Source organism: Melospiza melodia, chromosome 31 (assembly GCF_035770615.1).
Source record: "Melospiza melodia melodia isolate bMelMel2 chromosome 31, bMelMel2.pri, whole genome shotgun sequence".
Lineage (NCBI taxonomy): Eukaryota > Metazoa > Chordata > Aves > Passeriformes > Passerellidae > Melospiza > Melospiza melodia.
In genome coordinates, this window is record NC_086224.1 from 451,667 (window position 1) to 475,114 (window position 23,448).

The 23,448-nt window shown below is 64.8% G+C and overlaps 2 protein-coding genes and 1 long non-coding RNA gene across 4 annotated transcripts; all 3 read right to left on the reverse strand.

Moving 5' to 3' along the window:
• Positions 1–14,487: 14,487 nt before the first annotated feature.
• Positions 14,488–16,309, reverse strand: LOC134431329 (uncharacterized). The gene is made up of 3 exons (XR_010030962.1): positions 16,235–16,309; positions 15,544–15,661; positions 14,488–15,139 (listed from the first exon to the last, which is right to left on the reverse strand). It is a non-coding gene; the product is annotated as an uncharacterized LOC134431329 (long non-coding RNA).
• A 33-nt stretch (positions 16,310–16,342) lies between these two features.
• On the reverse strand, positions 16,343–17,902 carry LOC134431214 (protein TESPA1-like; the record flags this gene model as incomplete). The annotated part of the gene is made up of 4 exons (XM_063179202.1): positions 17,889–17,902; positions 17,666–17,842; positions 17,299–17,513; positions 16,343–16,785 (listed from the first exon to the last, which is right to left on the reverse strand). Coding segments are annotated over exons 1-4 (849 nt in total), but the record flags the coding sequence as incomplete, so codon positions are not given.
• Positions 17,903–17,998: 96 nt separating this feature from the next.
• LOC134431342 (protein TESPA1-like) lies at positions 17,999–21,065 on the reverse strand. Of its 2 annotated transcripts, none has more exons than XM_063179335.1 (5): positions 20,920–21,065; positions 20,092–20,215; positions 19,072–19,204; positions 18,406–18,606; positions 17,999–18,104 (listed from the first exon to the last, which is right to left on the reverse strand). In XM_063179335.1, the coding sequence occupies exons 3-5, from the start codon at positions 19,169–19,171 to the stop codon at positions 18,058–18,060; spliced, it is 348 nt and encodes a 115-aa protein (XP_063035405.1). In that variant the 5' UTR covers positions 19,172–19,204; positions 20,092–20,215; positions 20,920–21,065; the 3' UTR covers positions 17,999–18,057. The 2 variants fall into 2 exon arrangements, with proteins under 2 accessions (XP_063035405.1, XP_063035404.1); XM_063179334.1 differs by having other exon boundaries at positions 20,092–20,240; positions 20,920–21,046.
• Between the last annotated feature and the right edge of the window lie 2,383 nt (positions 21,066–23,448).

The window sequence follows — 23,448 nt, forward strand, 5'->3', positions numbered from 1 at the left end:
CCCGCTGGGATTTTAAGGGGATTTTGCTTTCTTTCTACAGAATATTGATTTTAAAATTAAAAAAAAAAGGAAATTACACAAAGAGGGAATTGCCCGAGGAAATCACTTCCTTCTCCACCATTCCCAACGAGACCCCAGCCCCGCCGGCCCGGGGGTCACCGAACCCTCTCTGTGTCGTCCCCCCCCCCGGCCCCGGGACCGCGGCTCCGTCCCCAGCGGGTACCGGGGGAGCGGCTGTGACCCCATCCCGCCCCTCTCCCCGCATCCCCGGCCGCTCAAACCCCCACCCACACCGGGGTCCTGCCGCTCCTCCATCGGACAGAGCTCCCCGGGGGTACCGGGGGCACCGAGCGGCCGCCGAGCCCCGTTGAGGGCACCGCCGGAGCGGGGTACGGCATCCCGGGGGTCCCGGTCCGCCCTTACCTGGGCGCCACAGCGAGTCCCCGCTGTCGCTTGTGTCACTCGCCCGGGGACATGGCGGGGTCAGCCCGGGGAGCGCACCGGGAGCGCACCGGGAGCGCACCGGGAGCGCACCGAGCACCGGCGGCTCCGCGCTCGGGCGGTTTTGAGAGCTCCGCGCTGCCCGCGGCTCCTGCCCGGCCGCGGCTCCCGCGTGGCTCCTCCCACGGGGCGGAGTGACCGGGCCCGGCTCCTCCCGCCGCCCCACCGGGACCCCCGCGGCAGCGCCCGAGCGTCCCGGGGCTGGGGAGTGCCGGGGGGACAGCCCCGGTTATTGGGGACCCCTGGGTGAGGGGCTTGGGGACACCCCCGGTTCTTGGGGACCCTTGGTTGGGATCTTGGGGACCCCTGGATGGGAACTTGGGGACACCCCCGGTTATTGGGAACCCCTGGGTGGGATCTCGGGGACCCCTGGATGGGGACTCGGGGACATCCGTGGTTATTGGGGACCCCCGGGTGAGGGGGCTTGGGGACACCCCCGGTTATTGGGGACCCCTGGATGGAGACTCGGGGACACCCCCGGTTATTGGGAATCCGTGGATGGGGGGCTTGGGGATACCCCCGGTTATTGGGAACCCCTGGGTGGGGACTCGAGGACATCCGCTGTTATTGGGGACCCCTGGGTGAGGGGCTTGGGGACACCCCTGGCTCTTGGGGACCCTTGGTTGGGATCTTGGGGACCCCTGGATGGGGGACTCGGGGCACTTGAGGACCCCTGGATGGGGACTCGGGGACACCCCCGGTTATTGGGGACCCCGGGGTGAGGGGGCTTGGGGACACCCCTGGTTATTGGGGATCCCCCCCCGCTTGTGACAGGAGCTGGAAGTGGGGGACAGCGATGGCGCCCCCAAAATCCTCCCCCTGGCCCCCTCCTCATCCACCCGCTGCTCCCCAAAGCCCCGCCAGCCCCGCGGGACCCTTCCGCAGCGCCCGGCAGCGCTCGGCCCCGCGGCGGCAGGCCGGGATTACGGGGAATACTAATTAATTCATTAGCGGGCTCCGGGCTCCCTTCCCGGCGCGCGGCGCGGGCGGCACGAACAGATTGCGGCCGATAAATCTGCCTGTTGCGGCCCCCCCTGACAGATGGCTCCAACAGGTCCCGGCACCCGCACAAAGGGCCCGGTGGGCGCCCCGGGGAAGGGGGGACACGGGCCGGGCTCCCCCGGGGCCGCGGGACCCCCGGGGGGCGCGGGGCATTGTCTGCGAGGGGCACCGCGGCCCCCGGCCCTTTGTGAGGGGGCACCGCAACTGTTGGGGCTACGGCGGCCGCGGCCCCCCCGGAACGCTCGGCAAAGATGTTCCCGTCCCTTCCCGTCCCTTCCTTCACCGCCTCCTCTGCCCTTGTTCCCTCCCCTTACCCCCTTCTCCTTCCTTTCTTTTTCCCCTTCCCCTTCCCTTATCCCTTTTCCCTTCCCTTTCCCCTGTCCTTTATCCTCTTCCCTTTTCCTTCCTTTCTTTTTCCCCTTCCCCTTTCCCTTATCCCCTTCTCTTCTCTTTCCTTTATTTCTCCCCTTCTCCTTCCTTTTTTCCTTTCCTTTCCTTTCCTTTCCTTTCCTTTCCTTTCCTTTCCTTTCCTTTCCTTTCCTTTCCTTTCCTTTCCTTTCCTTTCCTTTCCTTTCCTTTCCTTTCCTTTCCTTTCCTTTCCTTTCCTTTCCTTTCCTTTCCTTTCCTTCCCTTTTCCCTTTTCCCTTTCTCTTTCCCCTTCCTCTCCCACCCCCAGGAACAGTCCCAGCCCCCCCAGCCCTGCCCAGGTGGTCGCTGGGGGTCCCCGTGGTGGCACCAGGGAAGTGCCACCCGTGTCACCCATGCCCAGGGCCGGGGGTCCCCACGGGGCCGCGGTCGGGAAGCGAGGAAAATTTCCAGGGTAAATATCGGGAAAAGCCCCCCGAGATGGGAGGGAGGAAAATTTCCAGGGTAAATATCGGGAAAAGCCCCCCGAGATGGGAGGGAGGAAAATTTCCAGGGTAAATATCGGGAAAAACCTCCCGAGATGGGAGGGAGGAAAATTTCCAGGGTAAATATCGGGAAAAGCCCCCCGAGATGGGAGGGAGGAAAATTTCCAGGGTAAATATCGGGAAAGGCCCCTTGGCCCGGCTGGAATTCCTGGGCCCGCGCGGAAGCGCAATTAGCGCGTATTAACGGGGTCTAATTTAATCCCGGCAGCTGCGCCCGGGCCGCCTCATTTGCATAACACTGGGGAATGCAATTAGGGAGAAATGAGGGGCTGGGGGGCCCCGGGCTCGCCGAGGGCGGGGGGCTGCGGCCAGCGCTCGCTGACCCGCGCTTGTCACTTTGAGCGATGGTGGCACCGGCGGGAGGGGACAAAGGGACGCTGTCCCCGGGGTCCCCCTCGGCTGAGTTTTGGGGTCTCCAAACCCCACCCTGGGCGATCCAACCGCGGGGTCCCGGAACTGGGGGGAATTTGCCAATCCCGGTGGAAATTGTGGAAATGATGGTGCTGGGAAAGGGACACGTCAGGGGCTGGGGACACAAGGAAGGGACATCCTGACCCCCCAAAACCTGGGTGCCAGAGTGGGGAGCGCCTGAGATGTGCGGGGTGAGCGTCTGGAACAGTTCCTGCCTCAGTTTCCCTTCCTGAGGTTCCCCTTCCCCATTTTCCTGTTCCAGTTCCCCAGAACTGGGAAGGAGGGGAGAGTGCACATCTCCCGAGAAAGGGGCAGGGAAAAATGAATTTTTTTGGAGCAGAACCCCACCAGAGGGACTTTTCCTGCTGGGAACCCCCCAGAGGGAATATTTCCTGCTGGGACTTGGCTTGTGGAGGGTCCTGGGTGGGCTGTGGTCCCTCGTGTCACCCCCCAAGGGGAGGTGGCAGCATACAGGGAGTCACACAGGGAGTCAGAGTGGGAATAAATCATCCATGGAATCACAGGGATTATCCATGGAATCCCAGGGAATCTCACATGGAATCACATGAAATCAGATTGGGAATTGCACATGGCATCACACAGGGAATCGCACATGGAATGAAATTAAATCAGATTAGGAATTACCCATGGATTCACACAGGGAATCACAAAGGGAATCACATGAAATCAGATGGGGAATCTCACACAGAATCAGCCATGGAATTGCACAGGGAATCACATGAAATCAGGAATCTCACACTGAATCAGCCATGGAATCACAGGGATCACCCATGGAATCACATGAAGTCAGATTGGGAATTGCACATGGAATCTCACATGGAAATCACATGAAATCAGACAGGGAATTGCACATGGAATCACGCAGGGAATCACGCAGGGAATCACACATGAAATCATCCGTGCAATCACAGGGAATCACATTAAATCAGATTGGGAATTGCACATGGAATCTCACATGGAAATCACATGGAATCAGACAGGAAATCACCCACAGAGCCGCACATGGAATCACACAGGGAATAACGCGGAATCAGACCGGGAACCGCGCACGGATCCGCCCGCCAGCGGCTCCCGCATGCCTGGTTCGGAGCTGACCTCTGCTGGCGGGAGCCCTCAGCAGCCGAGCGCCCCCCGGCCCGTTCGGGGGGTCCCCAGCGCCCCCACCCCGGCGGCCGCGGGGATTTGGGGGAGCCGCGATTGTCCAGGCTGGGATCCGCGGGAAGGGGGCTCGAGAGGGTTGGGGAGTCGGGATTTGGGGTTCGGCACTGCCTGGGGGGGTTTGGAGAGTCAGGATTTGGGGTGCTGGGGGGTTATGGAGAGTCAGGATTTGGGGTGCTGGGGGGTTTTGGAGAGTCAGGATTTGGGGTGCTGAGAGGATTTGGAGAGTCAGGATTTGGGGTGCTGAGGGGATTTGGGGTCCCAGGACCGGGGGCACAGCACAGCCCTTGGGTCCCAGGACACTGGGACAGGCGCACCCCGCACCCCTGGGTGCCACCCCAGGGTGCCCCCTCTGCTGTCTGGGGCCACGAGCACCCCTCAAACCCCCGAGGGATCCCCACAGGGGGGGTCCCCTCTTCTTGGGACCGGTTCCTCCTATCGCGACATTCCCAGGCCATGGAAATGTTCCTCCCCAGCCGCGGAGGAGGAGGAAGAGGAGGAGGAGGAGGAAGCGGCCTTGGCACAGGCGGGGGCACTGCTGGCTGGACGGCGACCGCGGGCCCCAGATGTTGAGCTGCGGGCACGGCTTTGCCCGTTTGGCAGCGTGCTCGCCCAGCTGCCGCCCCTGTCCCGCGGCTCCGCAGCCGGGGCCGCCGAACCCCCCCGGAACGGCCCCGGCTGTCCCCGGGGCCCGCGGCGACACCTGGGCCAGCCTGGCCGCGGCCCAGGCGTGGAGCGGCGCCGGCGCTCCCGGAGGGAGCGGGGATCGGAGCCAGAGCCGGGAGAATCCCCCGGGATGGGGATGGGGACGGGGATGGGGACGGGGGGCCCGGACCGGCTGCGGACACCGGGATGGGATCGGGGGGCTTGGGCAGAGATCCCGGGGACCCCAGTGGGACCCCCGGCTCTCCGTGCAGGGATCAGGGATTTCCTGGCTGTTCCCAGGCAAATCCATTAATTACTCGAGGAACCGAGATTAATTAGGATCGGCTGTTCCGAGCGCGGCTGCTCCGAGTCGGGTCCTGGCTGAGGCTGCGGCTCCGGGATTGGCACTGCGGCTGATCCGGGGGGCTCCCGAGGGGATCGGGGATGGAGGGGACATCCCGGGGTGCTCTGTGTCCCTGCTCCTCCCGAGGGACCCCCAGAGTCACCCCCACCCTATCCATCCATCCATCCATCCATCCATCCATCATCCATCCATCCATCCATCCATCCATCCATCCATCCATCCATCCATCCATCCATCCGTCCATGGATCCATCCATCCATCCATCCATCCATCCATGGATCCATCCATCCATCCATCCATCCATCCATCCATCCATCCATCCATCATCCGTCTGTCCGTCCATCCATCCATCCATCCGTCCGTCCGTCCATCCATCCATCCATGGATCCATCCATCCATCCATCCATCGTCCATCCATCCATCCATCCATCCATCCATCCATAATCCATCCGTCCATCCATCCATCCATGAATCCATCCATCCATGGATCCATGGATCCATGGATCCATCCATCCATCCATCCATCCATCCATCCATCCATCCATCCATCCATCCATCCATCCATCCATCCATCCATCCATACCTTCCCTGGCCTCGGAGGTGCGGGCTGGGGCCTGGACCCGAGCCCCCCCAGTGTCCCCAGTGTCCTCAGTGTCCCCAGTGTCCCCCATTCCCTTTACTGGGGCGTTTTGGTGCCGCCGCTGAATGCAGGGACACCCCAGGAGCCTACAGGAGGTCACATGTTTGGATGTCACCACCTGGCGGCTGATGACGTCATGACGTCACCTGGGTGATGTCACCACCCTGCTGATCCCAAAGGGGTGCGATCGGTTTTTCTGCTCCGTCCTTTATTTGGGGTCAATTCCCGGGATTTGGGGACGGCGCCACAGGCCAGGTGGCCGCAGGTGACACTTGCACACCCACCCGGGTGTGTCCCAGCAGCCGGAGCCCCAAATCCCGCTCGGTTCCCCCTCGGGGGACAACGACAGCGCCTTGTGCCACCTCCGTGGGGACAGCCGAGCCCGGCCCTGCTCTCCGCAAGCTTTTCCTGGGGAAAAAAACAGAAAAAAATCCCCGACCGAGGCAGCCGGAAAAGCAGATTTCTGAGAAGCTGTGAATTCTCTCACCTGCACCGGCAGCTCGCACCGAATTCATTTTCCGCCCCCTCCGCGTCCCGGGGCCGGCTCCGCATCCCAGAGCTGGCACCGGGCGCCTTTCCCTGGAAAAACGGCCCAAAAAACGCCGGGTTTGGGTAAAAAAGCTGCCCGGCAGCGGTGGGAGGAGGCGCGGCGAGATGTCAGCCAGAGAGGAGGAGGAGGAGGAGGGTGAGGATGAGGCAGCTCTTCACACCGCGATGAGGCATCTCCCTGCACGGGGAGGGGCTGGGTTTGTTCCTAGAGGGGATTTATTGAGGGAAAATCAGAAATTTCGGGTGTTTCTCCAGCCTTGGAGAGCTGAGGGAGTTGGGGGTGACCAGGGAGTGGAAACAGAGCCGGGTGTCCAAACTGGAAACCAGTGGGCACCAGTTCAATTGGGGTGACCAGGCAGTGGAAACAGAGCCAGGTGTCCTTTACTGGGCTCCCAAACTGGAAACCAGTGGGCACCAGTTCAATTGGGGTGACCAGGCAGTGGAAACAGAGCCAGGTGTCCCTTACTGGGCTCCCAAACTGGAAACCAGTGGGCACCAGTTCAGCCGCGTGTCCCTGTGGGGTTTTTGGGGGGAACAACCCCAAGAACTCACAGAACCAGGACCGGGCTGATCCCGGGGGGTCTCGGGGGTCCCTCGGGAGCTCTCGGGGCTCCCCAAACCCCCCCAGAGCTGCTCCCCCCCCCCTCCATCCCCCGATCCGCCGCTTCCCACGGAGCTGCCACCTCATCGCCGTCGCCATGGAAACCGCGGCCCCCCGCCCCCCCCCGGGGGGTGTCGGAGCTGCCAATCCAACCCCGGCCCCGTGGGGGGGGGATGGGACCGGGGGGTCCCCGGGGATGGTCTGGGACCACCCCCCCCAAGGCTGGGGGTCACCCCCGCAGTGAGGAGAGATGGCAAAGGGACAAGGACAGCAGGGGCTGGGTGTGGCAGAGGGGACCGAACTGACCCCGGCCACCCCCCGTGCCACCCACCCTGAGCTGGGGACCCCCGTGGGGACCCCGAGCTGCCCCTGCCCACCCTGGGGGACCCCTCCTCAATGAGGGCCGGGGAGTTTGGGGACAGGGGAGGGGGTCTGCAGGGCCCAGGGGCACAGCTGGGCACAGCTGGAGGGCCCCCCACCCCTAGAGGGTCTCCGGGCTGCATGAGGATGGAGGGCACATCTGAAGACCCCAAAAGGGGCACCGGGATGGGGTGGGGGGGGGGGTCCTGGTTTGAGTGTTCTGGACCCCAGCCCCATTTCCCCCCATCCCCAGGAGAGCCGGCAGGACACAGGGGCAGCGTTTGGGATCGGCTTTATTCGGGATGTGCTGGGCGGGCTGGGGGTGCCTGGAGCGGGGGAAGCCTCGGGACGAGCCGGGAGCTCAGCGGGGACAGCGGGATCCGTGCCCCGGCCCTGGGGGAGCGCTCACGGCGCTCACGGCACTCATTCCTCACCTGGAAAAGAGAAAACAGCACAGCTGAGCCCCGGCCCGGCCCCCCCCGTCCCACCTTGGGACCCCCCCAGCCGCCCCCCACCCCCCGAGGCGCGGGGAGGGGCCGGGGGCCGTTTTGGGGCGCTGACCTCGGGGCAGCTGCCCGAGCCCCCGTGCGCACCCGAAGACGAGGTTGCTCAGACGGTTCACCAGCCAGTTAATCGCGTCCATGAGATGAGACAGGGCCCCCTCGTTCTTCTCGGCTCCCTGCGCCTCTGCGGGGGCAAAACCGGGGGTCTCCAGCACCCCGAGGGGCTCCTCGCCCCCTCCTCAGGGTCCCCAGCACGCCCAGAGCGGTGGCACTGACACTCAGCACGTCCTGAGCCCCGTGTGACATCCTGACCGTGCCACCGTCCCCTGTCCCGGCTCCGTCTGTGCCTGGGGGCGTCAGACCCGCCCGTTCCCTCCCCCTCGGAGCCAGGACAGGGATTTGGGATCGTTCCCAACCCTCGGCAACGAACGGACCCGGCCGCACCAACCCCGCCTTGGAACAGAGACAGAACCCGAAGATCTGCCCTTCCCTGGGGGGTTTGGGAGGATTTAGGGGGTCCCAAACCAGATCTGCCCTTCCCTGGGGGGTTTGGGAGGATTTAGGGGGTCCCAAACAAGATCTGCCCTTCCCTGGGGGATTTGGGAGGATTTAGGGGGTCCCAAACCAGATCTGCCCTTCCCTGGGGGGTTTGGGGTCTTTAGGGGGGCTTGCGAACCTGCCAGTTTGGTTGCCAGTTCCACCAGGGCATCCACGCTGACGTCCTCCAACTCAGAGCCCTCTTCGGGATCCTCAGACTCCTCTGGGCTCTCCTCAGGATCTTCAGACTCCTCTGGGCTCTCCTCAGGATCCTCTGATTCCTCCGGGCTCTCTTCAGAATCCCCAGATTCCTCCGGGCTCTCTTCGGGATCTTCCGACTCTTCAGAGCTCTCTTCGGATTCCTCGGATTCCTCAGAGCTCTCTTCAGGATCCTCGGATTCTTCTGGACTTGCTTCGGGTTCCTCGGATTCTTCAGGGCTCTCTTCGCGATCCTCAGACTCCTCCGGGCTCTCCTCGGGTTCCTCAGACTCTTCAGGACTCTCTTCGGGATCCTCAGACTCTTCAGGGCTCTCTTCGGGATCTTCTGACTCTTCAGGACTCGCTTCGGGTTCCTCAGATTCTTCGGGGCTCTCTTCGCGATCCTCAGACTCCTCTGGGCTTGCTTCAGGATCCTCAGACTCCTCTGGGCTTGCTTCGGGATCCTCAGACTCTTCAGGACTCTCTTCGGGATCCTCAGACTCTTCAGGGCTCTCCTCAGGTTCCTCAGATTCCTCCGGGCTCTCTTCGGGATCTTCTGACTCTTCAGGACTTGCTTCAGGTTCCTCGGATTCTTCGGGGCTCTCTTCAGAATCCTCAGACTCCTCCGGGCTCTCCTCGGGATCCTCAGACTCTTCAGGACTCTCTTCAGGATCCTCAGATTCTTCAGGACTCGCTTCGGGTTCCTCAGACTCCTCCGGGCTCTCCTCGGGATCCTCGGATTCCTCAGGGCTCTCCTCAGGTTCCACAGGCCCTAGAGGGACCAGCTCAAGCTCCTCCACCTCCTCAGGTTCCTCCTCGGAGTCCAGCAGTCCCAGCAGCTCCTGGGGTTTCTCCTCGGGTTCCTCCTCAGGGTCCAGCAGCCCCAGCAGCTCCTGGGGTTTCTCCTCGGGTTCCTCCTCAGGGTCCAGCAGCCCCAGCAGCTCCTGGGGTTTCTCCTCGGGTTCCTCCCTGGGGTCCAGCAGTCCCAACAGCTCCTGTGGTTTCTCCTCGGGTTCCTCTTCAGGATCCAGCAGCCCCAACAGCTCCTGGGGTTTCTCCTCGGGTTCCTCCTCGGGGTCCAGCAGCTCCAGGGGTTCCTCACTGGGGTCCAGCAGCTCATGGGGTTCCACATGGGGGTCCAGCAGCTTGCTGAGCTCCCCCAGGAGCCCAAGCCCTTCTGAACTCGGTTCCTCCACGGGGCCTGCGGGAGGAACAGGAGAGGTGGCATCGCCCACCTGGGCGGGGGTCGGGAGCCCCGGGACCCCTCCCCTGTTTGGGGACACCCTGGGCACTCTGACCTCCCTCCTGCACCCACCAGAACCCACCCGGTGCCACCCCAACACCACCGCGATGTCACCCCAGTGCCACCTTTATGCCACCCCAGTGCCACCCCGTGTCCCCAGCTCACGGGCAGTGGCCAGGCTGCCGGCGAGCCCGGCCAGCAGCAGCGCTGCCCAGAGCTTCAGCATCGCGGCCATTCCGGGACCGGATCGGGAGGCGGCGGGAGAGCCGGGGATGAGCCGGGACCGGGCGGGATCGCAGCCGGGAGAGCCGGGGATGAGCCGGGACCGGGCGGGATCACAGCCGGGAGAGCCGGGGATGAGCCGGGACCGGGCGGGATCACAGCCGGGAGAGCCGGGGATGAGCCGGGACCGGGCAGGATCACAGCCGGGAGAGCCGGGGATGAGCCGGGACCGGGCGGGATCACAGCCGGGAGAGCCGGGGATGAGCCGGGACCGGGGGCTCTGCCCCTTATGAAGGGGCCGGGGCAGGGCTCGGGCACGTGGGGATTTTCCAGGTGTGGGCAGGTGCCCGTGCCAGGGCGGGATTAGCCCGGATTAGCCCTCAGCCCCTCCGGGCCAGCCCAGCCCCAGCCCGGGGCAGTTCCTGACCCCACCAGAGCTCCGTGGATCTCATTGAACAGGGAGGGTCTCAGTGCACCCCAGGGTCTCAGTGCACCCCAGGGCACCCCAGAGCACCCCAGGGTGTCCCAGAGCACCCCAGAGCTCCCCAGGGCACCCCTGGTGACCCCACACACCCTCCCAGGCCCACCCACTCTCCAGCACTGGGTTCCAGGCACCTGATGGGGAAAGGACAGGAGGGGACATTTGGGGACATGGAGGGACACGGGATGGAGGGACAGAGGGATGGGGGGACATGGAGGACATACAGCCAGGACAGGCAGTGACCATGGGCTGGACACAGCCAGGACAGGGAGTGACCATGGGCTGGACATGGCTGGGACATGGAATGACCACAGGCTGGACATGGGCAGGACAGGGAGTGAACACAGGCTGGATATGGCCAGAGCAGAGTGACCATGGCCTGGGTCTGTGCCAGGACACAGAATGACCACGGGCTGGGTCTGTGCCAGGACACAGAGTGAGCACGGGCTGGGTCTGTGCCAGGACACAGAGTGACCATGGGCTGGGTCCGTGCCAGGACACAGAGTGAGCACGGGCTGGACATGGCCAGGACACAGAGTGACCACGGGCTGGGTCCGTGCCAGGACACAGAGTGACCACGGGCTGGGTCCGTGCCAGGACACAGAGTGACCACAGACTGGTCTGTGCCAGGACAGAGAGTGACCACGGGCTGGATCCGTGCCAGGACACAGAGTGACCACGGACTGGGTCCGTGCCAGGACACAGAGTGACCACGGGCTGGACATGGCCAGGACACAGAGTGACCACAGACTGGTCTGTGCCAGGACACAGAGTGACCACGGGCTGGACATGGCCAGGACACAGAGTGACCACAGACTGGTCTGTGCCAGGACAGAGAGTGGCCACGGGCTGGACATGACCAGGACACAGAGTGACCACGGACTGGGTCCGTGCCAGGACACAGAGTGACCACGGGCTGGACATGGCCAGGACACAAAGTGACCACGGGCTGGGTGCATGCCAGGACACAGAGTGACCACGGGCTGGGTCCGTGCCAGGACACAGAGTGACCACGGGCTGGACATGGCCAGGACACAGAGTGACCACGGGCTGGGCATGGCCAGGACACAGAGTGACCACGGGCTGGACATGGCCAGGACACAGAGTGACCACGGGCTGGACATGGCCAGGACACAAAGTGACCACGGGCTGGGTGCATGCCAGGACACAGAGTGACCACGGGCTGGGTCCGTGCCAGGACACAGAGTGACCACGGGCTGGACATGGCCAGGACACAGAGTGACCACGGGCTGGGTCCGTGCCAGGACACAGAGTGACCACGGGCTGGGTCCGTGCCAGGACACGGCGGGCCGAGTCTGCCCCACGGGAAATGAGGCTGAGTCATCCCCGGCGCTGCTGGAGAACAATTCCCGAGCGGGGCCGGGGCCGGGCCGGGCTCCGGGCCGGGAGCAGCCGAGCGAGGCCGGCCCCGCTCACAGCGGGACGCGCTCGGCTGAGCCCGGCTCGGGAAAAGGCTTAGGCGGAGTTTAGGGAGTGATTGATTGATTGATTGATTGGCGGCAGCTCTGAGGGGTGGGGGATTCGGGGATGTGTCCTGGGAGAGGCTCAGGGTCCTGCAGGGTGGGTGTGGGGTGGGAATAGGGTGAGGAATGGGATGGGGGATGGAATTGGGGATGGCAATGGGAATGGGGATGGGATTGGGGATGGAACTGGGGAGGGAATTGGGTATGGATGAGGTAAGGATGGGGCTGGATGTGCATGAAATTGGGAATGGGATTGGGGATGGGGATGGAATTGAGGATGGGATTGGGGATGGGTGGGGCTGGGAATGGGCATGGAATTGGGAATGGGATTGGGGATGAGGATGGAATTGGGGATGAGTGTGGATGGGGATGGGATTGGGGATGGAATTGGGGATGAGTGTGGATGGGGGTGGGATTGGGGCTGGATGTGGTCAGGAACAGGGATGGAGAGGGGATGGCTGTGGACAGGGATGGGGCAGGATGTGGTGCCCGTGGGGACGGAATTGGGGATGAAATTGGGGCTGGATGTGGACAGGAACGGGGATGGAGAGGGGATGGAACTGGGGATGGATGTGGAATAGGGATGGGGATGGATGGGACTGGGTGTGGCATTGGGGATGGCATTGGGGATGGAACTGGGGATGGAATTGGGGCTGGATGTGGACAGGCATGGGGCAGGACGTGGTGCCCATGGGGTCGGAATTGGGGATGGAATTGGGGGTGGAATTGGGGGTGGAATTGGGGCTGGCTGTGGACAGGCATGGGGCAGGACCTGGTGCCCATGGGGTTGGAACTGGGGATGGAATCGGGGCTGGCTGTGGACAGGCATGGGGCAGGACATGGTGCCCGTGGGGACGGAATCGGGCCTGGATGTGCCTGGCTCTGGTGCCAGCGGGAGCAGAGAGCACCCTGCACCAAAGGCAGCCCCGAATGTAGGACACGGGGCCCTGCTGGCGGCTCCCCCCGCTCCCTCCCTGCCCCCCCAGCAGCTCCTGCTCCCGTGGGAAGCGGCTCCCACGGCTTGGCCACGTCCTTCCTCTTGGCTGCCGAGCCGGGGGATGGATCCTGGGTGCTTTCCACCGCGCCAGCGCCCGAGGGAGGATTTGTGCCACCTTCCTGCCTGTTCCCGGTGGCTCAGAGAGCCCCGTTCATTCCCGGTGGGAACAGGAGGGCGAGGAGAGCCCAGCCCTGCCCCGGGCAGGGATTTGGGGCAGCCAGATCCGGGAGGCAGAGCCAGAGCCCCCGGCAGGGAATTGGAATCCTGGAGCGGGGAGGATTAATTAATTAATCCCCAAACGCCCTCACGGCAAGAGGAACCTCTTTGTGCTGCTCCAGCGCCCAGAAGTTCCCCATCCCAGCGGATTAATTAATCCTAAACGGCACCAAAATCCCCCTAAAACCCTCCTGGGAAGCACCACGGGCTCCGAGGTGTCCGTGAAATGTGCTGGAGCTGCTGACCCCTCCATGGAGAGCTGGAGGAAGATGTCCCAGCGTGTCCCCAACGCCAACCCTGTCCCAGCCTGGTTCTGGGTGGGATGGGACCGGCCCTGGGTGTCCCAGAGGTTGGTGACATCCCCCAGGGATGGGTGGCATCCTCAGGGGTTGGTGACATCTGCCAGGGGTTGGTGACATCCACCAGGGGTTGGTGATGTCTACCAGGGCTGAGTGACATCTGCCAAGGGTTGGTGACATCCACCAGGGGTTGGTGGCATTCCCAGGGGTTGGTGATGTCTACCAGGGCTGAGTGACATCTGCCAAGGGTTGGTGACATCCACCAGGGGTTGGTGACATCTGCCAGGGGTTGGTGACATCTGCCAGGGGTTGGTGATGTCTACCAGGGATGGGTGGCATCCTCAGGGGTTGGTGACATCTGCCAGGGGTTGGAGTCACCCTCAGGGGTTGGTGACATCTGCCGGGGGTTGGTGACATCCCCAGGGGTTGGTGGCACCCCCAGAGGTTGGTGACATCCACTGGGGTGGTCCCTGAGCTCAGCTCTGCCCACCGAGGCTCTCCCAGGTGTGCCCACGGCCCCTGCAGGCTCTCCCAGCTAATCCCGGGTTTGTTTTTGGTCCGAGCTGGAGCCGAGCAGAGCCAGGGCAGGGAATGGGAACCGGGGTGGGGCTGGCACCAGTCTGGGGTCCCACAGTGTCCCGGATGAACCCCAGAGCAGCCAGGTCCATCCTGGGGCAGCCCAGGTGGGACAGGACCGTCCTCCCCCGGTTTGGGGATGCAGCCCAGGTGGGATGGAGCCTCCCCCCGGGATTTGGGATCGGCCCCGGTGTCGGAGGGGCCTCGGGGATGATCCCGGCTGATCCCGGCCTGGCCGCCCTCCACGGGGAAGCCCCGGGGCTGTTGGTGCTCCCGAGGTTTCCCTTTCCCAGGAGCTGCAGCCCTGGCACACCGAGGGTCCCGGGGGTGGCCAGGGCGGGGACAGCGACAGCCTGGGGACAAAGGGACCCTGGTGGCTCCTTCACAACAGCCCGGTGACAAAGGGACCCTGGTGGCTCCTTCACAACAGCCAGGCCACAAAGGGACCCTGGTGGCTCCTTCACGACAGCCAGGCCACAAAGGGACCGTGGTGGCCCCTGGGGTGACACTGGAGCTGTCCCCGGGCAGGGATGGTCCCACCCCCCCAGCAAGGACACAGCCACCGCCATCCCTTGGGGGACTTTATTGGGTCCCCACTCCCCTCTAGTGCAACCAACCAAAGTGCAAGTGATGTCCCCGAGGGTTGGGGACACGTCCCCGAGGGTTGGGGACACATCCCAAAGGACTGGGGACACATCCCCGAGGGTTGGGGACACATCCCCGAGGGTTGGGGACACATCCCAAAGGGCTGGGGACATGTCCCAAAGGACTGGGGACACGTCCCCGAGGGTTGGGGACACATCCCAAAGGGTTGGGGACACGTCCCCGAGGGTTGGGGACACGTCCCCGAGGGTTGGGGACACATCCTAAAGGGTTGGGGACACGTCCCCGAGGGTTGGGGACATGTCCCTGAGGGTTCGGGACACATCCCCGAGGGTTGGGGACATGTCCCCACTGCAGGCCCCGAGCCACAGGGCTGGGGGACGAGGGAGGGACAAAAAATGGGGCAAAATCCCGAATCCGGAGGTTTTCCTGTGCCAAACACCCACACGTGCACACACACGCACACCGCACACGCACACGTGTCACACGCGTGTCCTAAACGTCCGTGGGACGCCCGGGCGAGGTCACACGTCCTCCTGAGGTGGCCTCGGGTCACAGAGTCGGGAGCGGCTCCTCCCCGAAGCCGCTGCTGCCCGAGCGCCCGTGGAGCAGGGAGCCTGCGGGGACGGGGGGGACATGAGGGGACACCGGGGGGACACAGTAGGGACACGAGGGGGACACGGTGGGGACACGGGGGGGACACAGTGGGGACACGGCAGGGACATGGAGGGGACACGGCAGGGACAGGGCAGGGACACAGCAGGGACACGGTGGGGACACAGTGGGGACACGGTGGGGACATGGTGGGGACACGGGGGGGGCACGGTGAGGACACAGGGGGGGACACAGTGGGGACACAGTGGGGACACGGTGGGGACACAATGGGGACATGGCAGGGAAATGGCAGGGACATGGTGGGGACACGGTTGGGACGCGGGGGGACATTGCAGGGACACGGGGAGGACACGCTGGCACCGGGCAGCCCGTGCCCCCCAGGAGGGTGGGGGAGACCCCAACTCACTCCTGATAAAGGGATGGGGGGACCGGGTGGCTTCCTCGGGATCATCATCATCCTCATCATCGTCATCGTCATCCTTGTCATCATCATCACCGTCATCCTCCTCCTCCTTGCTCGGCACCTGCGGGGGTGGCTGCGGGGCTCAGCTGTCACCGCTGCCGTGACAAAGGTGACAGCGGCCCCTCCTCGTGTCCCCACGCGTGACCCGTGCGTGCCGTGCCCGGGGGGGGGGAGGTGACCCCGCTGCCCCCCCCGACCCCCCCCGGGCCCGGCCCCGCCCCGGCTCTGAATCATTTAAACCTTAAAAGCCTGAGGGGCTCCGGGGACATTTCCCGCTCCAGCTCCTGCCCCGCGCCCGCCGCGGGGGCCTTCCTCCCCTCCTCATCATCCTCATCCTCATCCTCATCCCCATCCTCATCCTCATCCCCATCTTCATCCTCCTCATCCTCATCCCCATCCTCATCCTCATCCTCATCCCCATCTTCATCCTCCTCATCTTCATCCTCATCCTCATCCTCATCCCCATCCCCATCCTCATCCTCATCCTCCTCATCCTCATCCCCATCTTCATCCTCCTCATCCTCATCCCCATCCTCATCCTCATCCTCATCCCCATCTTCATCCTCCTCATCTTCATCCTCATCCTCATCCTCATCCTCATCCTCATCCTCATCCTCATCCTCCTCCTCCTCACCTCCTCCAGCTCGAAGGACTCGGCCGCTCCTGGGGGCTCGGGGGGCTCGGGGACCCTCCCAGCGCGGTGTCCCCCGGCCCTCGCGGTGTCCCCCGGGTGACACCGAGAGCCGAGGCCGGGCTGGCCCGGGGGTCGCAGCCCCGGGGGTCTCTGGGCGGTGCCCGCCACCCTGCAGGACGCGGTGACACCGCCCCGAGGGTCCCCAGTGTCCCCCCCGCGCCCCCAGACCCCCCGGCCTGGGTGTCCCCAAGCTGTCCCCGCTCGGGGTGGCCTCGGGGACACCGTGTCCGTGTCGCCGTGTCCCCGGCAGCGCTCGGGGGTCCCGCCCGGGCCGGGGGTCTCCCCCCGGGGGGTGTCACCGCCGTGTCCCCTCCCCGGGTAGAGGCACAGCGAGGACACCGCGCGCTTCAGGCGCCGCCCGGCGCTGTCGGGGCTGTCGCGACAGGGCGGGGCGGGGGCGATGCGCTGCAGGGCGGTCCGCGACACGTGCGAGTAGAGGCAGAGGAACGCGTCGGCCGTGGCGGCCAGGGCCTGGACCTGCTGGAAGCGACCTGGGGGCGACATCGGGGGCTCAGGGGGCGACATCGGGGCAAAGGAGGGGGGACTGGCAGGGTCCCCACAGCTCCTGCCTGGGGAAACTGAGGCACCGCAGCCATTTCCCACCCCGATGGGAGCCGTTAGTGCACAGCTCGGGGGGCTCGGGGTGATCCCCGATTCCCGCCTGGGGAAACTGAGGCACGGCAGCCATAGGAGCAGTTAGTGCACAGCTCGGGGGGCTCGGGGTGATCCCCGATTCCCACCCGGGGAAACTGAGGCACGGCAGCCATTTCCCACTGCCGATAGGAGCAGCTGGTGCACAGCTCAAGGGCTTCGGGGTGATCCCCAATTCCCGCCCGAGGAAACTGAGTCACGGGAGCGTTTCCCATCCCCTTCCAAGGGCCCCTGAAGGGGACAGCGGGGACAGGGGGACATTGGGGACACTGGGAACAGCGGGCACAGCGGGACAACGGGGACATTGGGGACATTGGGGACACTGGGGACACTGGGGACAGCGTGTCACGCACTGGCCAGCCGCAGGCCCGGATCCTCCAGCTGCAGGCGCCGCGCCTGGGCCCGCAGGAAGAGCCCGAGGTCGATGCCGCTGGCGCGGGACGGGCCCGAGAAGAAGCGGGGGGGGACCCGCGCCGCCGCCCCCGGCTCGCGGCCCACGAAGCCCAGGGCGAGCAGGATCTCCTCGGCGTCACACTGGGACTGCCACCAGGCCAGCACCGCGGCCACGCTGCGGGACAGGGGACAGCGACAGCGCCGCCTCAGCCCCGCCGGGGGACACCGCGGGGACACCGATCCCTCGAGCAGGGACACCGGGGGGACACCGATCCCCCAAGTGGGGACACCGGGGTGGCATCAATCCCTTGAGAGCACCAACCCTACCTGGAGCTGCTGGGGACACCGGAGGGGACACCGGAGGCCGTGCTGTCACCAGGGCTCAGGTGCCGGTCCTGCAGAGCCCTGTGCGGGAAGGGGACAAGGGAGGGGACACCGGAGGGGACACTGGAAGGGACACTGGGTCTCCTCAGCACATCCCCAACCACACGGACCCCAGACCCCCTTGAGACCCCCAAGGCGGTGCAGGGGGACGGTGCCACCACCCCACAGCCCTGGGGACATCGCGGTGTGGCCACACATCACTGTCCCACCCCCGCCATGTGCAGCTCCAAGCCAGAGCCTCGCCCCCTCCCCAAATCCCCAGGGAGGGGCTGTGACCCCCAGTGACCCCCCAGTGTCCCCCCAGTGTCCCCCCAGTGTCCCCCCAGTGTCCCCCCTCACTCGCAGTCCTGCAGCCGCGTCCGGACCCTGCAGCAGGGACGTCCTGGGGGGACACAGAGCAGTGAGGGGACCCAGGGAGGGGACACAGGGAGGGGACACAGAGCAGGGAGGGGACACAGGGAGGGGACACAGGGAGGGGACACAGGGAGGGGACCCAGAGCAGGGAGGGGACACAGGGAGGGGACACAGGGAGGGGACCCAGAGAGGGGACACAGAGCAGGGAGGGGACACAGAGCAGGGAGGGGACACAGGGAGGGGACACAAGGAGGGGACCCAGCCCAGGGGACACAAAGGCCCTGAGGGGACCCAGCCCAGGGTCCCCCCCACCCCAGGGTGGCCCTGACCTTCCAGGACAGCGCGGTCCGGCTCTGGTGGCTCCCAGGGGACAGCGGCCGCCTCCTCCTCCTCTTCCTCCTCCTCCTCCTCCTCCTGGTCCCGCTCGCCCTCGGGGCTGCGGCAGCCCCGGCCGTGCCGGGCCCACGCGCGGCGCCTCTGCCACGAGCAGGGCCCGAGCACCGAGGGTCCCTCCATGGCCGGGGGGGTCCCTGGGGGGCGGGAGGGATGTGAGGGACCGGGGGGTGAGGGGGGAGACACCGGGGGTTCCACGGGCAGGGACAGGGTGGGCTTGCGGCAGTGGGTGGGCAGCTCCCCAAATCCCAAAATCCCCAAATCCCCAAATCCCAAAATCCCAAATCCCAGCCCCCTCAGCACTGACCGGCTCCAGGGATGGGTGGGCAGCTCTCCCCCATCCCAAATCCCCAAATCGCAGAATCCCCCAATGCCAGACCCCTCAGCACTGACCAGCTCCAGGGGTGCATGGGCAGCTCTCCCCCAAATCCCCAATCCCAAGTCCCCAAAACCCCAAATCCCCCATCCCAGACCCCTCAGCACTGACTGGCTCCAGGGGTGTGTGGGCACCTCCCTGTGCCCATCCCAAATCCCCAAATCCCAAACCCCAATCCCCAAATCCCCAAATCCCAAATCCCCAGTCCCAAGCCCCTCACACTGACCGGTTCCAGGGGTGTGTGGGCACCTCCCTGTGCCCCTCCAGGCCCCGTGGGCAGCCGCCGCCGCCTCCTCCTGCCCCCCCCGGCCCCGCCCGGCCCCCATCCGTCGTCAGCGCAGCGGGAGGAAACTCATCGGCTTGGAAGAGGAAATTAAAAAAAAAAAATCAACAGCCCAGATCTCAAACGTCGCCCCACATCCGCCAGCGCCACGGGAAAAGCTCCTGAGGGCAGCCCGGGCACCCCCTGGCACTGCCCGAGGCGTCCCCAGCCCTCCCGAGGGGGTCTCTGGTGTTCCCAAAGGGTCCCTGATTGTCCCAAGGTGTCCCTGATTGTCCCAAGGTGTCCCCAACCCTCCCAAAGGGTCCCTAATCTTCCTAAAGGGCCCCTGATCTTCTTCCCGGAGAGTCTCCAACCTTCCCAAGGTGTCCCCAACCTTCCCAAAGGGTCCCTGATCTTCCTGAAGTGTCCCAAACCTTCCCAAAGGGTCCCCAACCCTCCCAAGATGTCCCCAATATTCCCAAAGGGTCCCTGATTGTCTCAAGGTGTCCCCAACTTTCCCAAAGGGTCACAGGTTTTCCCAAATGGTCCTCAACCTTCCTTTAGGGTCCCAACCTTGCCAAGGTGTCCCCAGCCTTCCTTTAGGGTCCCCAACCTTCCTTTAGGGTCCCCAACCTTCCCAAGGTGTCCCCAACCTTCCCAAGGTGTCCCCGATTGTCCCAAGATATCCCAAACTTTCCCGAAGGGTCCCCGACCTTCCCAAGGAACGGGGGTGATGGTGAACCCACTCTGGGTTTGGGGGAGCACAAGGGGGGGCTTTCCCTGGTGGTTGTTTTCCAAGGGGGACAGCGCAGGGTGACGGGGACACCCCCAACGTGGGCACAGCACAGGGTGACGGGGACACCCCCAGGGTGGGCACAGGGTGACAGGGACACCCCCAGCGTGGGCACAGGGTGACAGGGACACCCCCAACGTGGGCACAGCACAGCGTGACAGGGACACCCCCAGGGTGGGCACGGCTCTCACCTCACCGCCACTGAGGCGCCAGCCCTGGCCCCTCTTCCATCCCAACGGGTGCCCAAGGAGCTGGAATTGCCAGGAGCTGGAATCTCAACAAGCTGGGATCTCCAGGAGCTGGAATTCCCTGGAGCTGAAATTCCCAGGAGCTGGAATTCCTAGGGTTTGGCGACTCCAAGAGTTGGATCCCCCAGAATCCAGAATCTCCAGGAACTGGAATCCTCAGGATTTGGAATCCCCAAGATCTGGAATCCCCAGGATCAGGAATCCCCACACTCCGGAACCTCCAGAATCTGTAATTCCCAGGATCAAAAATCTCCAGAATCTGGAATCCCCAGGACCACGAATCTCCAGGATCTGGAATCCCCAGGATCAGAAATCCCCAGAATCTGGAATCCCCAGGATCTGGAATCTCCAGGATCAGAAATCCCTGGGATCTGGAATCTCCAGGATCTGGAATCTCCAGAATCAGAAATCCCCAGGATCTGGAATCTCCAGAATCAGAAATCCCCAGAATCTGGAATCCCCAGGATCAGAAATCCCCAGAATCTGGAATCCCCAGGATCTGGAATCCCCAGGATCTGGAACCCCCAGAATCTGGAATCCCCAGGATCTGGAATCCCCAGGATCTGGAATCCCCAGGATCTGGGATCCCCAGGATCAGAAATCCCCAGGATCTGGAATCCCCAGGATCAGAAATCCCCAGGATCTGGAGTCCCCAGGATCTGGAATCCCCAGAATCTGGAATCCCCAGGATCAGAAATCCCCAGAATCTGGAGTCCCCAGAATCTGGAATCCCCAGGATCTGGAGTCCCCAGCACCCGCACACCCCAGTACCTCAGCCGGTCCCCAGGGCCGCGTCCCCGAGGCTCGGGTGCCGCCCGTGACAGTGACGGTGACGGTGACGGTGACCCGAGCGCTGCCCCAGCCGCGATCCCGATCCCGATCCCGTCAAAAAAGGCAAAGCAGCTCCAGCAGCTCCGGGCCGGCAGCGCCGCGCCCGCGCCTCGGGATATTTTTAGCCCGGGAGTGTTTAAAGTGGATAAAGCCCCGAATTAAGCGATCCTTCAGGCCGGGCCGGGAACGGGGGGAGGAACCGGGGGGGGGACGGGAACATCCCTGGGGAGAACGGGAACATCCCTGGGAGAACGGGAACATCCCTGGGAGAACGGGAATAACCATGGGAGAACGGGAATAACCCTGGGAGGACGGGAATAACCCCGGGAGAACGGGAATAACGATGGGAGAACGGGAATAACCCGGGGAGAACGGGAACATCCCTGGGGAGAACGGGAATAACCATGGGAGAACGGGAATAACCCTGGGAGGACGGGAATAACCCCGGGAGAACGGGAATAACCATGGGAGAACGGGAATAACCCCGGGGAGGACGGGAATATTTCTGGGAAGGATGGGAAGAGCTCTGGGAAGGATGGGAAGAGCTCTGGAAGGACAGCAATGCCTCTGGGAAGCATGGAAATATTCCTGAGGAGGATGGGAATAGCCCTGGAAGGATGGACAGATCCCCCAGGACGGACGGACACGTCCCCAGGAATGACGGACATGTCCAACCCTGGACAGATCCCTCCGGCCTCGCCCCTCCCTGGCCCCGCTCCGGGCTGGGAGCAGGAGAACGGCCCCGTCCTGTCCCCGATGTCACATCTCGGACACGGCTGGCCCCAAGAATGTCCCCAAGGGGGTCCCAAGGATGTCCCAAAGGATGTCCCCAGTGATATCCCCAGGGATGTCCTCAGGGATGTCCCTGAAGGTGCCCCAAGGCTGTCCCCAAGGCTGTCACCCAAGCACGGCCGAGGGACCCGCGGTGCCACCAGGGCGTGGCCATTGGCAGCCTCGGGGGGGGGGTCCCGGTTCAGCACAACCCCCCCGGTACCCCCTCACCCCATTCCCGTTCCCTCGGGGGGGCTGAAGGGGGGTTGGGGGGGTCTCTCCCACCCAAAACTCCCTGCGAGCCCCGGGATGGGGCTGGGGGCGTCACGCCGGACTTTGAGGGGGGGGGGGGTTCATTTGCCTCCCCCCTCCCCAAAACCAGCATCACCTTTATCGGACCCCCGGCACCCGGGGGATGCCCCGGTGCCCCCCCGGGACCCCCGGGGCTGGCGGGGGGGGCAGAGCGGGGCTCGGGCGGGCCCCCCCCCGCCTGACCTACTTAGCGGATTCCTGCCGGCGGATCCCGGCAGCCGCCCGGGCTCCGGCTCCATGAATAAGTGATGGGACACGCGCTCAGGGCTGCGCCGGGGGGGCGCGGGGCCCGAAACACCCCTGGAGCCAACCGCGAACCCCCCCCGCCCCGAAAACCCCGGACCCGAAACAGCCCCGGAGCCAACCGCGAACCCCCCCGCCCCGAAAACCCCGGACCCGAAACAGCCCCGGAGCCAACCGCGAACCCCCTGCCCCGAAAACCCCGGACCCGAAACACCCCAGCCCCGAAGACACAACCCCCCCGGCCCCGAATCCCGAACCTCCCCGGCCCCGAAACCCCCCGGCCCCAACAGCCCCGGCCCCGAACTCACAACGCCCCCGGCCCAGAGACCCTCCCAGTCCCACACCCGAAACCCCCCGGCCCCGAACGCCCCCGGCCCGGAATCCCCCGGCCCCATGCCCAGAACCCCCCGGCCCCCCAACACCCCCGGCCCGGAACCCCCCGGCCCCGAATTCCCTGGCCCGGGACCCCCCCAGCCCCACAACCCCCCCAGCCCCACACCCTCGCCCCCCACCCGGCCCCTTGCCCCAAACCCCCCCATGTCCCTGGGGGTGTCACTTGGAGGGGGGGACATGGGGCTGTGGGGACACCCCCTGTTCTCCTCACCAGGAGAGAGGATTGGGGATGCCCCCAGCCCACCCTGTGACACCCCCCAGCCCTAAATTGGCCTTTTTGGGGGTTTTGGGGTGTCCAGGCTGTGCTGGGACGGTCCCCAAGTGCTGGCCTTGTCCCCTTGTCCTGGTGCTGGGGGGGAATCCTGTCCCTGTCCCTGTCCCCATCCCTGTCCCCATCCCTGTCCTTGTCCCCATCCCTGTTCCTGTCCCATCCCTGTCCCTGTCCCCATCCCTGTCCCCATCCCTGTCCCTGTCCCCATCCCTGTCCTTGTCCCCATCCCTGTCCCTGTCCCATCCCTGTCCCTGTCCCCATCCCTGTCCCTGTCCCTGTCCCATTGCTGTCCCTGTCCCTGTCCCCATCCCTGTCCCATTGCTGTCCCTGTCCCTGTCCCATGTCCCTCCCACGGTCTGTGTGTCTGTCCCAAGGCCTGTCTGTCCGTCCTCACGCCCCCATGTCTGTCCCAGTGTCCCTGAGTCTGTCCTTGTGTTTGTTTGTCTGTCCCTGTGTCCCAGGGTCCATCCGTGTGTCTG